Here is a 17,565-nt window from a genome sequence, read left to right as displayed (position 1 = left end):
GGTGGAATAGGATATTCTGCCTATTGACCATATGACACACAGCTAAAATTTCCCACCTCATGCCCTTCAAGAAAGCAGTAATAATATACTCCTAAGCTCCCTCCCCACCGCAGAAGGATCTATTAAAGCAGACACTCACACTTCACAGCATGCAGCACCCGGCTGTCGAGGGGTTTCCGGCTAGGGTCATTGGTGGAGGAGCGGATTCCAGTGCCACAACTGTTGGCAAGGGTGTTCCTGGCAAGCAGTGAGGAAGAGAAAGCATTTAAATCCTTTACCAGCAGCATCTTATTGTTCTCCACCCACCCACCTTTAACTGTCCACTCCTAGCCGTTCCAGCTCCTGCCTCGCCTCTTGCTCTGGCAGGACTCCTCAAGCCCAGAAGTCCTGCCTCAAAAGCAGAAAGAAATGGTGTGGCAAAAAAAGGGGCTGGAAACAGAGCAAAATAGAGCCTTTCCCCCTTTCCTACACACTGGAAGGCTCACTCACCGGTCAAAGAAAGATGCTAGTAGTCGTCTGAGAAGCACTTTGTGTCGTGTCCCAGCACTGACATGACAGTTCATCAGCTGTGCCCGGGTGATGTACACGTTGGTACCTAGGCAGGGAAAAGAGACAAGGCCTGTTGTGAAAACAACAAGCTTTCAACTTGGGTGCAGACCCATAAGCCACCTAATCACTTGTGTGCAGTACCAGATGCTTTCTGGAAGCAACAAGAAACAATTATAATGGGATCCATCCAGCCATTCTCAGCTTCCAACTCCGTGTAGAACAGCCTTTCTCAACCTGTGGGTCCCCAGATGTTGTTGAACTACAACTCCCATCACTCCTAGCTAGCAAGGCCAGAGCTCAGGGAAGATGGGAGTTGTAATCCAACAACATCTGGGTACCCACAGGTTGAGAACCGCTGGTGTAGAACTATGGCAAGCACAAAGTTGGCTAACAGTCATTAACTCCTGGGTGAGTTTGGTTCCATCGTTGTAAACACAGCTGCACAAGTGGCTTTTGAGAGCACTCAACATCAGCAGGCTTCCAAAAGGAATCAGGTTGGCGACTGTGAGAACAGGATGCCGGACTGGATGGGCCATTGGCCTGATCCAGGCAGGGCCAATTCTAATGCTCTTGCTGACTTTATACGGACATTTTGGGGACGTGCTTGTGGCTAGTAACTTTGGTAAATTGGGGATGTTGGGAAGACAGATTCAAACCAATACCTGAGAAAGAGGAAGTTCACTTCTGTGTGAAAGGAAAGTTTGACTTGCTGGTCTCACTGAGGAGAGTGAGCAACTCACTCCCCTCAGTGCAGACAGAGCAAGTACATTGGCACGTGCAAAGGAAAGGCCAACAGCAGGAACCAAATCCCCCAAGATAGCTGTGAGCGGGATATAGCATGTGCTGGATATGACTTACTTAGCTTGGGTACCAACACAGTTTCTCTCCTTCCTATCCCAGTGCTGGGCACCAGCCTGTAAGAGATGCAGCAGTGCGGGGCAGTGGAAAGCCAAAAGCTGGATTAGCTCATAAACAAGATTTACAAACTGATTTCCTGTTTTTCTGGCTTTCTTTCCAATAGTCTTTAGATCAAGAGTTTGAAGTCTTTCCCGCTAATTCGAAACAGTGCTCACGGAGTATGCTTTGTCTAAAGCAATGGGGCATGGCAAGGTCCCCGCCAGCTCCTTTTAATCAGAGAATGCCATGGAACAAAGGTACAAGGGGCTGGAAGCTGGGATGCCCTGGTAGGATCATCTCAAGTCCTAATCAGACTTTGAGGCCATGCGCATGCATGCATAGGGCCCAGTCAATTTCTATGTAACATACACATGCATTACTTCAGGGTGCTATTCAGGCAGCCCCACCCTCTTGACTACTGCTTGCAACCTGCAACCACGAGAGCTGTGGTACCTGATTTACTAGTTGTTGTTTTTAATCTGAGAGAGGAAGCCCCCCTGAAGGATCTTCTAGTATTTTGTAGGCTAACAATCAGGATCACCTTGCTCTTGGGGGTGGGAGAAACTGCCACTTCATTCTGCCAACAAGGCCCTAATCCACCAGACTGGGAGTAATTTTAGGAAGCAAGCCAGACTTTTCCTCCTGACTGCAACTGGCTTGAAACCTACATTCTCACTCTCCGCCCCCCCCCCACTTGACTCCAACAGGTTGAGGCATCTATCTTACCTGTCACAAGTTCCAGCTTCTCAGCTGGGTCCCCCTCATCGTACAACTTGGGGTGGCACCGGTTCCCAATCTGGTTGATGAGCTCAGCGGGCAGCGAAGCCAGATCCTGCCGCACCCGTATCCGGTTGCGAGACTCGGAGGCCACCTGGTCTGGCAGCGCTTCCACTTTCTCTGCTGGGCGAAAAGGAGAAGGGAGGCGAGGAGGGAAAACACGAAGAAAATGTGTGAAAAGCAAGCAAGGAATGAAGCTTAAAGCTGTGGAATCTCAACAAGTATATACCTGTGTGACATCCCACCACAAACATATATTCTGGAAGAAAATTCTTTTCCTCCTCTCACTATTTCCTCCTCTCACAAGAACAGAAAGCTGTTTGGAAGCTTATGTGTTTTTATCTTTTCAATAAAAGTGAAAGTGGGGAGAGCTCATTGCTGTTGTTGCCACAGGGATCTCCAGTGAAAAGGGTTAGAACCACACTATTCAATGGGATGCAGGGAGATGAAATGCTGACAGGTGGCAAAAGATCCATAATCCATAAGGCCTGGTTGATTTTATGTTTCTGTTTGCACTGCTCATCTCAAGCAGGAACCTGTCAGGAGCCTAGTACATCATATTTATAGGACACTTTCCCAAAGTGCTTTCTAAAAATTCACAGCCATCTTTACAACAACCCCCCTTAGGCAGAATTGTTATAGCCTTATTAAATACTGTGAAGGAGGTCGGTGAGGCTGACAAGAGCAGCTTTCTTAAGGCTACATAGAAGGCTTATGTCTGAACTACAATGATACTACAGCTTACACTGCATTTTTACTAATGCTCCTCCTATTATTATTTGATTATATACCGTTTCTCAAAATGGTGTACAAACAACATAAATGATTTTAAACTAGCAAACACAACAAACACACAAATGGAGTAGATCAAAAGTAATGAGTCACCTATCAAATGAAGATTAGAACAGTCCTAAATTGCCTCTGAAAGGATGGCAGGGGGGCAGGCTAAAGGCACAGCCAACGGGAAGGCATTCTAGAATACTAGAACTCAAACAGAGATTTCTTGTGGATGTTGAACATATAAGATGTAAACTTCAGCAGGGCCTCCTCAGTAGATGGGTCATATGTTCCCTGTGATCAGGACTGTGGCTGTTTAAGGCAATAAATTAGCAGCCAGTGACTGCTGGGATAGCTCAGTCGGTAGAGCACGAGACTCTTAATCTCATGATCATGGGTTCGAGCCTCACATTGGGCAAAAGATTCCTGCATTGCAGGGGGTTGGACTAGATGAACCTTGTGGTTCCTTCCAACTCCACGATTCTGTGATTCTATGAAATTCTTAGTATGTTATACAAATATTATACAAGAAGGCCAGCTGAGCAGCAGCAACAGCAGCATTCTGCCAAAACAGTCTTCAAGAGTTCACCCATGTAGAATGCATTACAGTAGTCTAGCCCAGGAGTCACTAAGGCATATATGATAGTTCTAGGTCTATGAAGCTTACCCATAAGAGGATTAAAAATGATAATGGGAGGATAAGACTGTAAATGGCTACTAGTCATAATGGCTATGTGTTTAATATGAGAGTATGCTGTGGACCATGAGCGGGACAGTGCTACTGCCCTCTTGCTGTACTTGTAGACTTCACCTAGGCATCTGGTTGGTTTGTGTGAGCACTGACTAGATGGGCTTTGGTCTCATCCATCAGAGCTCTTAAGTTCTTATTAAGTTCCTTGCTACATCTGCTCTTTTCAGTGCACATTTTTGCTGACTAAATCTCAAGAGTCTTGAGTATTTGGCCATGGGAAACTGGACTGGAAAGAGAGACTCAGAAGGCACAAAGACAGCCTTATCCCACATGGACATACAAGGCCATAGTGATGGCTGGAACCCAAGGTAAAAGTCACCCATGGAATTAACCCCTAGAAAACCCAGGCCACCTTTGCTTGCTCCCTCTTTAGAGTCCAGTTTCAAAGCCCTGGCCACTCTCTTCCCTGCAAGCCACAGCTCCAAGTCCTGATTCTCAGGCTGTGAGAAATGGAGAATTAAATGACTCTTTAATACAGATACTCTGCCCCAGGGGCAGCTTTCAATATCTCAGGGAGTGCTTCACACAGTAGAGGCAGCTACATGCCATCTAAAATACTTAGCAATTTTCCACTACTACTTAACATATGGAAAGCAGCAACTTTTTAACACCACAAGAACACCCATGGAAACAAGATGGGGTGTCAAGGCCAACTGCAGCCCCTTCCGCCGTGTATTGTGTGAAGGGGTGGGTGACAGTGCCCCCATCTCACATTTCACCAGGCAGAAGTGGACACATGATGAATACCATGTACATACTTCTGCTGTGAAACGTGAAGAGGCCCAGAATGAGCCAATCCAACTCCACAGATTCCCCTGGAGAGTGAAAATTCATTTGAGTGGGATGAGAGATGGGGGCCTGCTCAGTGGCTGCACCCAGCTTATCGAATGCCTTGTCCTGTGAAGTGTGGTTGGCACTTAGAATCACAGATTTGTAGAGATTAAATGGACCCTACCAACCCCCTACAATGCAGGAATATGCAGTTGTCCCATAAAAGTATCGAAATGGCAATGGTATTATCAGCACCATGCTCTAACCGGCTGAGATATCAGACTGCCGCTTCCCCGTTGTTGAAGACTGCTTGAATTCAGCAGACTTCTATTGAATGGCTTTTATATGTTTTGGTTTCAAGTGCTGGCCCAGTGTCTTCTGTCAATTTGTTTTATATTGCTGTTTTAATAGAACTGCAGATTTTAGGGTTTTGTGCGTCACTCTGAGTGGCCAGAAGGGTGAGATCTAAATGTTTTAACACACAATTTAAAAACACTCATTTTCTCAGCCTCCAATAACTTTCCCCATAATGTATCTCTGCAATGATTTATTTATTTTTTTAAAAAAAACCAAATCACAGGTGGGCAACTTGAACCAATTCCCTTCCTACAGGTATGAGGCTGAACAGGAATGTTGTCTGTCACCACTCTGCCCTTGCCACTCACCCGTCTGGCCTACATTCATCATGCTGTACATCGTGTACATGTTGCAGATCTGCCGGTACTGCTCGTCAGAGCCCTCCTCGGGAGCGTCCTCCTCCTCGTCTTCCTCATTGTGGTAGGAACTGGGGCTGTCACTAGTGTAGGCACTGGAGGTACCAGGGCTCGTCTGGTCTGATGTGCTGGGGCCACTGACCACGCCTGCCCCTCCACTGCCTCCCGTTAGCGCCCCCTGCTGTTGAGACTGCTGCTGCTGCTGTTGCTGCTGCTGCTGCTGCGCCTGTCGGTTACCCCCGCTCAGCTCCTGCTGCGAGGAGATCTTGGCCATTTTGCGGCTGCCATTACTGCCGCCTCCACCTCCGCCTCCCCCTTCCTTCTGGCTGCTTTCCCAGAGCCGCTTAACCACAAATGTGCACTGGACAGAGTCCGACTCCTGCTGCTCTGTCTTTACGCGAGAGACCAGGGGCAGGGGGGTGTTGCCGGAGGGCCAGGTGGAGGTCTGGGCCACGGGGCTCTGTGGCTCAGAGGAAGGTGCCTCTTCGGTGTGCAAGCCTTGGGAATCGCAGCTGGGCGAGCTGACCTTCAAGAAGAACTCAGTCCCCTTCTCCATGATCTCCTGGATCTGCAGGAACCCAGCCGTGTACATTAGCAGGAACTGGTCGCCTACGTTCATGCTGAGGCGGCCGGTGTAGCAGAAGCTGAGGATCTGCTGGAAGGACTGGGGCTGCACAGCAGCAGGAAGCTCCACCACTGTGCTCTTGCTGTTGTTGAAAAGGTCCCGGAAGTAGCAGCTGCTGGCCGCCAGCACAGCCCGGTGTGCCTTGAAAGCATGCCCCTTCACCACCACCGAGACATCACAGTACAGGCCCTGCAATCGCTGCTCGTTCAGGCACTCCAGGATGCTGTTACCAAAGTTGGGGATCTCCATCTGGAGAATCTGAGCCATCCTCTCCTTCTCTTCACTTGGGTAGGTGAGCTGCAAAGGGAAGGAGGAGCCAGAGGGGTTGTAGATGGGTCCAGCATGGAAAGGCACATATGAGAAAAGAGGGAACATCGGGGAAAGGGAAGAGAAGGTCATCCATTTCCTTTTACTCCCTGATAGGTCCCCCTTCATACTGTCTGGCAAAGGAAGGGTTACCTTGAAAAAGTGGCAGAGGAAAAAAAAAATACGCTGGCCACCCAATCGACTATTTTATGTGCTGTTTCTAGAAATGGCAACATCATTCCGTTACAGATCTTTTCCAGCTTTCAGTAGTCAGAAGTATTGTGACACACCAAGCGCAAGACTGACTTAGCAATTTTGGCTAAACTAAGAATGCTATGAAGCCAGGCATAGAGGACACATTCCCCATCAGGAGGGAAGTTAAAACAGCCCACATATAAAACAAAGCGAGGCGCCAGTGGAACAAGAAGAGGGTTTGGAATTCTGCATAGTGGACGGGACGGGAACAGGAAATAAAATACAGTGGAACCTCGGTTTTCGAACGTAATCTGTTCTGGAAGACAGTTTGACTTTCAAAATGTTCGAAAACCAAGGATCAATGGGCAGTCAGCAAAATCCATTGAAAAAATGGAAAAACCTGCAGCGGAAGCCGTTCGACCTCTGAGGCGTGTTCAAAAACGGAAGCAATTACTTCTGGGTTTTCGGCGTTTGGGTTCTGAATCGTTCGGCTTCCGAGACGCTTGAAAACCAAGGTTCCACTGTAGCTGCTTTGAAGTCTGTGTTTATGGAATAATTTCATTATGGTTGCATTGATTAAGCATTATTTGTACACACCGCTGTGTGTGGGGGCGGGGAGTAAAATATCCACCTGAGTGGGGAGTGACTTAATGGAGAGTGGGCGAAGTCTTGAAGACAGGGAAGCCTACTTTCAATAGGAAAAGAATCCCTCCTTGCAGAAAACGTCTGGATACCCAAGCTTGTGACAGCCTCAGGCCAAAATGTGGATATAAATAAAGATATGTTATTGAATGTACAAGTTTCTTTCTTGGCCAGGTAATGTGAGCAGAAGAGGAAGTACCTATGTCATTAAGGTCAGAGAGGTGCAAGCACTTAGGACAGACGTCTCAGCCAACCCTCTTCCCAACCCCATCCTTTTAAAATAAATGCTGCATTAAGTCCACTGACTGACTAGTCCATTAAAAGAAAATGTTATGTTTCCTTAAAGCATGCATCCACCCTATTGTTATAGCAGACATGTGATGCAACTTCCACAGGTATTGGCCCGTCAACATTTTGCCTTGGAAAAGGCAAAGGAATTCAGTAACTTGAAAAACAGAATTGCACACTCTGCAACAAAGGAAGCCTTTCAGCAGAAGCTACTAGCTAGGCTATTTTGTAAGGCTAAGCTTCAAATAGTTGCTCTTCAAATATTCTGAATCATGGATTAGTAGTGATAGAAGGGAAGTCAGAAGTCCAGCCATTTAAGTCCAGCCTCTTGTGGCAGGAGATTCTCCACATCTAACATGCATCTTAGATTAGCCTTGAACAGTAGCTTGGGGAACCTGCAGCCCACAAGTCTAATTGAGTCTTGCCAGGGGTCCTAATTTCGCCTTCGGGACAGATTTCCCCAAACTAAACCCACCTGCCCTGCACCTGATGTTGTATATGACGTCAGATGTGCAGCCTGTAAAGATGCGACTGAAAAGGAACAACTGGGAGCCTTAAAATTGAGCACCTGATTGTTACTTGGCAAGCGGGGCTTATATTAAGCACCTTTAAAATTCTCTCTAATACAGTATATCATAGAGGACAGTAAACCAGGAATAGAGGGCAAAGATGTGGCCAATGAACAGCTCACAAATGTGATTATGGGCTATAACCCTAGTAGCTCACAAACAAAAAACTTGAAATAATAATCCTGGGATTAGAGGCTCAATGAGGGCAAAGCATCGGCGCTTGAGGGCTGAAATGTCTCTGTCCTCCAAGAATTTCTGATGAGAGCACTGCTGGTTTTGAAAGAACCTAAAGGTCATTTCGTTCTGTTTCCAGAATCAAACCATCCTCTAAATCCAAACTGACCATAGAGACCAGACAGACTAAATTATATTTTTGTGTGTGTGTGTGTTTATATGTGTTTATTTAAAACTCTAATAAATATCATTTTTAAAAAAACAGACAGACTAAATTATACGCCAGTTGCAACTGATCTGAAATTGCATTATTGCTGGCTTTCAATATTGGCTCTTTTTTGCACAGTACTGCTTTTACTGTATTCTTTTATTTCTGTAAGTTGCTGTCAACTGTATCAGGAAAGGTGGTGCATATCCAATTAACAAAGTGGGGCTTACATTCCAATATTGGCAAATCAAGATGGCTCCAGCAACCTTCGCAGTGTGGTTCTGTAGAATATCTACTACTCCATCCTTGGCCAGCCAGTATTCTTTTCACAACTGTGTGTTTGACTTACACAGGACTTTCCCCCTTTCAAAGTACTGTGCTATAAATGAACAAATGGCAAACTCAAAACCATAAAGAAGCACAAAATTAGGGATGCAAGTGATTGGGCACCTCCTTGTGCAAGAGAGAAACATGAACAGATAGTATGTGAAGAATACCCAATGATATATATACTGTATGTCAGTGGGCATATATTGTATATTATTATAGCCACACATGGATGTTGAATGTGCTAGAAGGAATGATCAACACTGCTTCTACTTGTAGCAGCAACCTACTACCACAAGGGATCATTTGCATATAGCAAACCTTTTACAGTCCTGTGGTTATTAGCAATCAGGAAAGACATAATGCGCATAATGCCCTTATTGAATGATCCACCCCTTTCACACTAGCCTGATGCTGATAACACTCAGCAGTTAGCTGTCACAGGTATTATAGCACAACCATGTGAAACTTCAGAACTCGTTTCTCTGATGTTTATTTTCATATTATCAAGCACTGTCCAGATTATGGAAAAATGACAAGGTTAAAACATAGCTCTTCATTAGCCAGGAAAGGTTTGTGTTTGTTTGTCTAAGCTGGTGAAACACTGTTTGTGTTGGAAGAGACATGCAGACACAAACTATAATGGGAAGTGGCAGCTTTTGCTATTCTGCCCCCCCCCCCGCCAGCCACATGGGGTAAACAAGCTGCAACCCAGCACTTCTGATCCACAAGCCCAGCGAGGCTTCTCTATTGTCAGCTCTAAGAAGGGACAGAACCCTGAGAGCGAGCGTATGGATCCGTCCCTCCCAGGGCACAGGGAGCTTTGAATCATGGGTATTGTCTGTTTAAGACAAACAGCATGTGTGCTGCAGATAAGAAACACTATGAATTTAAATGAAAGCTTTTGCTAAAAACAGACAAAACAATCATGTGCTTTTTATTCCTTCACACTTGCCAACTGTGGGGGCAAGTTAATGCTGGGTGGAATGTTAAATACTAAAAATGAATGTACATTTTTACTGAGGAGAAGAGGTGCCCTAGTTAGTTTTAAAATGTGTCTGTCACAATGCGAACTGAGGGAACATATTACTTTGTGAGGCTGCAGAGAGCGAGGGGGGGGGGGAGACGCAAGATGAGCTCTGGAGATACTGCACTGTGACTGCTGCTTTTTAAAATCCCCTTGCATGCTAAAGGCTGGGTGCAAAACAGTGCCTGGAATGGCATTTGGAGATGGGATGAGCAGCTCAGGAATTACATTTTACCTCCCATGCAGAGTCACACTGAGTGTCCCACATTACTAGCAGTTTGAAGAACTACCTATTTTCGAAAAACTGAAAATTTTGCAGATCTGCGTGGCATGCAAATGAAAAATCCCTAGTATGAATTTTATTGAGCTATTCTCCTCAAACACCTACAATTCCCACAGTAGTTTAATCATAGAATCATAGAGTTGGAAGAGACCACAAGGGCCATAGAGTCCAACCCCCTGCCAAGCAGGAAACACCATCAGAGCACTCCTGACATATGGTTGTCAAGCCTCTGCTTAAAGACCTCCAAAGAAGGAGACTCCACCACACTCCTTGGCAGCAAATTCCACTGTTGAACAGCTCTTACTGTCAGGAAGTTCTTCCTAATGTTTAGGTGGAATCTTCTCTTGTAGTTTGGAACCATTGCTCCATGTCCGCTTCTCTGGAGCAGCAGAAAACAACCTTTCTCCCTCCTCTATGTGACATCCTTTTATATATTTGAACATGGCTATCATATCACCCCTTAACCTCCTCTTCTCCAGGCTAAACATGCCCAGCTCCCTTACCCGTTCCTCATAAGGCATCGTTTCCAGGCCTTTGACCACTTTGGTTGCCCTCCTCTGGACACGTTCCAGTTTGTCAGTGTCCTTTTTGAACTGTGGTGCCCAGAACTGGACACAGTACTCCAGGTGAGGTCTGACCAGAGCAGAATACAGTGGCACTATTACTTCCCTTGATCTAGATTCTATACTCCTATTGATGCAGCCCAGAATTGCATTGGCTTTTTTAGCTGCCGCGTCACACTGTTGGCTCATGTCAAGTTTGTGGTCAACCAAGACTCCTAGATCCTTTTCACATGTACTGCTCTCAAGCCAGGTGTCACCCATCTTGTATTTGTGCCTCTCATTTTTTTTTGCCCAAGTGCAATACTTTACATTTCTCCCTGTTAAAATTCATCTTGTTTGTTTTGGCCCAGTTCTCTAATCTGTCAAGGTCGTTTTGAAGTTGATCCTGTCCTCTGGGGTGTTAGCCACCCCTCCCAGTTTGGTGTCATCTGCAAATTTGATCAGGATGCCCTTGAGTCCATCATCCAAGTCGTTGATAAAGATGTTGAATAAGACCGGGTCCAAGACAGAACCCTGTGGCACCCCACTAGTCACTCTTCTCCAGGATGAAGAGGAACCATTGATGAGCACCCTTTGGGTTTGGTCAGTCAGCCAGTTACAAATCCACTGAGTGGTAGCATAGTCAAGACCGCATTTTACCAGCTTCTTTACAAGAATATCATGGGGCACCTTGTCAAATGCCTTGCTGAAATCAAGGTAGGCTACATCCACTGCGTTCCCTTCATCTACCAGGCTTGTAATTCTGTCAAAAAACGAGATCAGGTTAGTCTGACATGACTTATTTTTCAGAAATCCATGCTGACTATTGGTGATCACAGCATTCCTTTCTAGGTGCTCACAGACTGTTTGCTTAATGATCTGCTCCAGAATCTTCCCTGGTATTGATGTCAGACTGACTGGGCGGTAATTATTTGGGTCCTCTCTTTCCCCCTTTTTGAAAATAGGGACAACATTTGCCCTCCTCCAGTCTGCCGGGACTTCGCCTGTTCTCCAGGAATTCTCAAAGATGACTGCCAGTGGTTCTGAGATCACATCTGCCAGTTCTTTTAATACTCTTGGATGCAGTTCATCTGGCCCTGGAGACTTGAATACATCTAAACTAGCCAAGTATTCTTGTACTATCTCCTTAGTTATTCTGGGCTGTGTTTCCTCTGCTGAATCATTTGCTCCAAATTCTTCAGGTCGGGCATTGTTTTCTTTATCGGAGAAGACTGAGGCAAAGAAGGCATTGAGGAGTTCAGCCCTTTCTGTATCCCCTGTTTGCATTTCACCATCTTCTCCTCTGAGTGACCCCACTGTTTCTTTGTTCTTCCTTTTGCTACGAACATACCCATAAAAGCCTTTTTTGTTGCTTTTAACCTCTCTAGCAAGCCTGAGTTCATTCTGTGCTTTAGCTTTTCTGACTTTGTGTCTACTCGTGCTGGCTATTTGTTTGAATTCCTCTTTGGTGGTTTCCCCCCTTTTCCATTTTTTGTACACATCCTTTTTTAATCTTAACTCAGTTAAAAGGTCTTTAGATAGCCACCCTGGCTTCTTTAGGCACCTTCCATGTTTCCGTCTCATTGGTATTGCCTGAAGTTGTGCTTTTACTATCTCCCTCTTAACAAACTCCCAGCCATCATGAACTCCCTTTCCTTTTAGTATTACTGCCCATGGGATCTCACCCAGCACTTCCCTAAGTTTTATGAAGTCAGCTTTCTTAAAGTCAAGAAATTGAGTCCTAGTATGCTTGGCTGCTCCTTTCCGCTCTATAGTAAACTTCAGAAGAGCATGATCACTCGCGCCTAATGATCCTTCCACTTCTACCCCACTAACCAGGTCATCAACATTGGTTAAGACCAGATCTAAAATGGCTGTTCCTCTTGTTGCTTCTCCCACTTTCTGGACAATGAAGTTGTCTGCAAGGCCAGTGAGGAATCTGTTTGACCTTATGCTCTTGGCTGAGTTTGACATCCAACAAATATCCGGGTAATTGAAGTCCCCCATTACTACTATCTCCCTTCCTTTTGCATGCTTGGCCATCTGTTCCAGGAAGGCATCATCTATGTCCTCCGTTTGGCTTGGGGATCTATAGTAAACTCCCACAATGAGGTCACTGTTATTCTTCTCTCCCTTAATTTTGACCCAAATGCTCTCACTTTGGCTTTGAGGTTCTAAATCTTGGATCTCTTCACAGGTATACACATCCCTGACATATAACGCCACTCCTCCTCCTTTCTTGTCTGGTCTGTTTCTCTGAAATAGATTGTATCCCTCCATTATTACATTCCAATCGTGGGACTTATCCCACCAGGTTTCAGTGATGCCTATTATGTCATATTTAGTTTGCTGTACCAAGAGCTCAAGCTCATCTTGTTTATTTCCCATGCTTTGCGCATTAGTGTACAGACATTGAAGTCCATTAATCATTCCCCCGTGTCTCTTATTTAAGGATTTTTTCCTCCCACCACTAGGTCTGCGTGCTGTTTGCTCCATTTGGTCTATGACATTTGGATGATCATCTTCATCAATTGATAGACTCCTACCTTCAGGAGCACTGTCTCCCTCCCCCACATTAGTCAGTTTAAAGCCCTCCTGATGAGGTTTCTGAGATTTTTGGCAAAAACATTCCTCCCAACCGTTGTGAGGTGCAGCCCATCGCTTGCCAGAAGTCCATCTTCAAGAAACTGCAGTCCGTGATCTAAGAATCCAAACCGTTCCTGTTTACACCATTTGCGAAGCCAGCTGTTCACTTCCACTATTTTTCCCTCTCTCCCTGGGCCACGTCGTTCAACTGGGAGAACAGATGAGATGACAATTTGTGCATTTAATTGCTTCAATTTCCTGCCCAGAGCCTCGTAGTCTCTTTTGATCTTCTGGAGGCTATTGCTTGCAGTGTCATTGGTTCCCACATGAACCAAGAGGAAGGGGTATTTGTCAGTGGGTTTTATGATTCCTTGCAGTCGTTCAGTTACATCTTGGATCTTAGCCCCGGGGAGACAGCACACTTCCCGAGACATCTTGTCAGGCCCACAGATCACTGCTTCTGTTCCCCTCAGTAGGGAATCCCCTATCACCACTACATGCCTCCTCTTAGGTTTGGTCAGGGTTCTTCCGTGAGCTGTCCGTTCCAAGGTCGCCTGCACATTCCCTGAGGACTGACTTTGCTGCTCGTCTTCATATACCTGATCGACTGTAATGAGGGAGAGATCCTCAAATGGAGTCTGCTCTTCGTCTTCCATGCTAGGGGAGAGGACCTCAAAGCGATTGTGTATTTCTAAACAATCAGAGCGAACCCTGGGCCTCCTACTTCTTTGAGTCACGTTTCTCCATTTATCTGGCTCCTGTGTTGGTGAACTAGCCTCCTTCTCAGGGGAGTCTCCTGTCTCCTCCTTGGTGGAGACGGTGTGCTCTGCTGCTTCCAAGAAGAGCTCCAGCTCTCTAATTCTTTGGAGCGTAGCTACACGTTCCTCCAGTTGCTGGACTTTGTCTTCTAAGAGGGCAATCAACATGCAATTGCTGCAGGTAAAGCTGCCTGCAACCTTTGGCAAGATGGCAAACATTGCGCAGGAACCGCAGGCGACTGCAGCTGTTCCCTCACCCTCCATCTTGAGAACGTGTCGTTGGGGGTGGCTACAGCGGTCCTCCATCATAAGAAGCGTGAAGACAGGACAAATAACTCCCCCCCCCAAAAAAAACCTAGGTCTCCCCCAACAAACATTTGAGACTAGCTCCCCTAATTCTAAAAGATGGATCAAACTGCGCGCGCCACTAGGCTGCCCTGCAAGCTCTGATGAGCTCCTCCCACAGCTAATCACCTGCCTCAACAGAAACCCTGCCCCCTCTGACCTTTGCACAGGGAGAGCAGCTAATCAGCCACAAAGAAACACACACACAAGAAACCCTTTTTGCTCCTTCCTCAGCTGCTGCCCTGCAAGTTGATTAATAATCAACCCCTCTTTCCCAGGGAACTCTGGAAATTGTAGCTCTTGAGGGGAATGGGGGTTTCCTAACAACTCTAAGCATCCTTAACAAACTGCACTTCCCTGGATTTTTGGGGTGAGAGGGGGAGCCATAACTGTTTAAAGTGTTAAGACACTGCTTTAAATATATAGTGCAGACGGGGCTGAAAACTGGTTATGTCTAGCTTACATAGGGTTGCCATATTTCATAAAGGCCCCATTAGCTAAAATGGTGCTTCAGATTAGGAACAGTTTCAGGTTAAGAACAGACCTCCGGAACGAATTAAGTACTTAACCTGAGGTACCACTGTACAAGAATGAGTGTAAGGCTAGTGGAACCCCCAATGAGGTGCTCACAGACACTATGGCAACCTCAGATTGTTTGTATTCACCAAGGCCTTCTTGCCCCTGTCATTTTTTAAAATGGCTTTAACCCCCCCCCCAAAAAAACCCCATGGGTGTCCTTGGACTGGCTGGAAAAATATAGGCATTATCAAGGCATTCTACCCTCCTTTTCCTCATAATGCATCTTGTCTGCCCATTGGAATGCTTTGTCTACCTTTTCATTTAGCTATTTGTCTGAATGTGCATTTTGCCTAACTTTTTGGACTTTTGTTTGTTTGGAGGGGTTGTCTGCTTTTGTTGCCTGGGTTTTATTTGCCTTTGAGGGGGCATGTTGATAGTTTGCCTATTTTATTTCGAAGGGGACTGTATTTTTAAGCACCTTAAAAGAGGTAGGGAATATAATTTGGATCCTCGATTTCCAAAATGGTGTGCAGAAACAAAACACAGGCTTCTCATCACAAGAGCTGAAATTGTAGCAGCTTTTGCTGTCTCTAGCAGAGATCCATCAGAAACTAGAGCCCCCCCCCCGCCCCTTGGGGAACTGCCCCAGATCACGGAGTTCCTTACTGAAAGCATGCTCAAGCTTTCCTTCCTTCATTTATTTTAGAAAAACTGGAGGCAGAGATTACTTTAGAAGAGTGGAAAGGTATTTCAGAGACATCATCACTCACTGCTGACATTCTGTGCTTTAATTCTGAAATGGAACTACTTACTTCTGAGTAGTTAAATCTACAGTGTATTAATAGTTTAAAATTTAAGCTTGCTGCTATGGAGCTAAACCTTGCCCTAACCTTTATTCTTCAAATTGACAACGAAACTTCCTTATTAGGAGGCAGGAGGAGCGGAGTGAATTGTTAGGACGTATTTGGCTTTGAAGAGATAGTTTCTACTTTAGAAAATTTCACACCACAAAATATGTGTATCAGGCACTCAAACTCGACAGTGTAGTAGTTCTGATATTTTATAGCTTCTGTGTTAACTCTGTGTGACTGAGTCATTGATTCAGCAAGGCTGTATCACTTAGCTGGAAAAACATACTCAGTCAACTTCTGTTTTAAACCTATCATTATGCTTTTTTCAAGACAGATGAATTACCTTAAGTTTGCATCTTTTAGCAAACAGAATTGAACCATACTGTATTCTCTTCAGTGCTGGTGTATATTTAAGTATTACTTTATGGGTTTTAAAAAAATCAAAATCATGTATAAGTTCTTGTACATTATTAGTTCTAGTACAATCTGAACTCTTGTGCCCCAAATAAGAACTCTGTAGTTGCTTGCCTTTAAACATGGAACACATTTGTTTTGGGGTTTTGTATTACCTGTATGGAGATATGAATTTACTAAATGAAATACATATTTTATTTTTAAAATAGCAGCTCCACCCTCCCCAAAAAAACCTGGAACCAGGGTTAACCATTCCTTAACTGTGGTATTTTCCTCATCAAACTCTCCCTCTTCCAAAGCTACCTGACCAGATTAGGAAAAAATAAAACCTTTAAGGCTCTAAATTATCCACTTACTGAACTCCCATGTCATGACTCTTGCTTTTTAACTGGTATCCCAAAACAGAGGCCTACAGACAGTTTCTTACCACAGCTTTTCCATACAGGAGGTCCCAGTGAATTCCTATCCTTGAATTTAAAAGGTTAGCTACAATAGAGGTAGACTCTACAGCTTCAATTTGGAGGGCTTATCTCCAGTCTCAACACTGTGGTGCTTAGCTCTGAAATAGGAGATAAAAGATCCCGCTGACTGATTTTCAGATGTCTTTTCTAAAGGGCAGGCAGAGGGATTTTAAAAATCTCTCAATCAGGAGAAAAATGCTGTGTCAGCTCTTTAGAGATTCCTCTCTACAGAACAAAGATCTCCTGATCCGATTGGGAGATAAAAGTTTCCAGGGCTAGAGGGGCCATTTCTTGTGAGTTGCTGGACCAGATTCAGGCCATCCTTCTTGCAGAGCTTCAGGTGCTCACTGATCATTAACTGCTAGGCCTACTCTCTGACAAATGGTTGCCATCTATAGTACTGGAGAATTGTGTATGTGTATGTTTCTTCAACTGAGGGGTGAAAGTTAATCAGCTTATCATTTGCTAGGGCTCAACTAGCAGCTGTTAAGCAGGACTAACTCACAACTCATCCTAGAATAGACTCATTCAGTATAAGAAATCTCTCTCTCTCTCTCTCATTATTCTAATGTCACTCAAGAAGCCTCTGCTAGCCACCTGGTTTAGACATCTGATACCTCCCCTTTCTTCAGAAGGGAAGGTGCAACAGAGCCAGTGGACCAGAGAGGATTTATATGCTAAAGCAAGAGTGAACTATGGAATAAAAGACCCAGGGGCTGCCAGGGGGAAACCCCTATGATTCTTCTTCCAGTGTGACCAAGGATCCCTCATGCCTAGCAGTGCTCAGATATCAAGACAGTCTGCAGGAATGTAGGTTTTAAAATCTATGTGTGCTTAGGCAAAAGTCTACCCCGTTAACTGGAGTAATTTCATTGGAAATATGTGGGAGAAGGTAATGTTACAGTTAAAACAGCTTAGAGTTAAAGAATGGGGAACTCTGGCTTTCCATGTCCTTTCCAATAAATTGCCTATGGAAGACCTTCATTTTGGGAGTGAGGTTTTTAAAGGGTTTTAAAAGGTGAGGCATTGATCTTTCTGAATTTGCACATAGCAACTGCCTGCCTCCTTCCTTCCTCCAAGGAGCTTGGGTTGGCATACATGGTCACCCCCACCCCTACTTTTATTCTCACAAGTTCAGTATTAGAAACTGTGATAGAAAATCTAGGCGCCAAATGGCTTATGGTTTGTGGGCGCCAAAACAGAATGCCTA

The 17,565-nt window shown here is 45.1% G+C and overlaps 1 protein-coding gene across 6 annotated transcripts in view; it reads right to left on the bottom strand.

Annotated features, from left to right (window-relative positions):
• The window catches only part of NACC1 (nucleus accumbens associated 1), a 30,264-nt gene that overhangs the window by 2,422 nt on the left and 10,277 nt on the right, over positions 1–17,565 (bottom strand). For 3 of the 6 annotated variants that reach the window (XM_081846377.1, XM_081846378.1, XM_081846373.1), the window contains exons 2-5: positions 5,188–6,157; positions 2,173–2,346; positions 490–619; positions 140–237 (exon numbers count right to left, since the gene is read on the bottom strand). In XM_081846377.1, the coding sequence (XP_081702503.1) occupies positions 140–237; positions 490–619; positions 2,173–2,346; positions 5,188–6,127 (1,342 nt within the window). In that variant the 5' untranslated portion in view covers positions 6,128–6,157. The remainder of the gene's footprint in view (positions 1–139; positions 238–489; positions 620–2,172; positions 2,347–5,187; positions 6,158–17,565) is intronic. The other 3 variants (XM_081846374.1, XM_081846375.1, XM_081846376.1) reach the window with 3 other exon arrangements.

The sequence above is a fragment of the Podarcis erhardii genome (genome assembly GCF_964252035.2).
Source record: "Podarcis erhardii genome assembly, chromosome: 2".
In the NCBI taxonomy this organism is placed as follows: Eukaryota; Metazoa; Chordata; class Lepidosauria; order Squamata; family Lacertidae; genus Podarcis; species Podarcis erhardii.
Note: the sequence above shows the minus strand (reverse complement) of the source record. Positions and strands in the feature narration are given on the sequence as shown.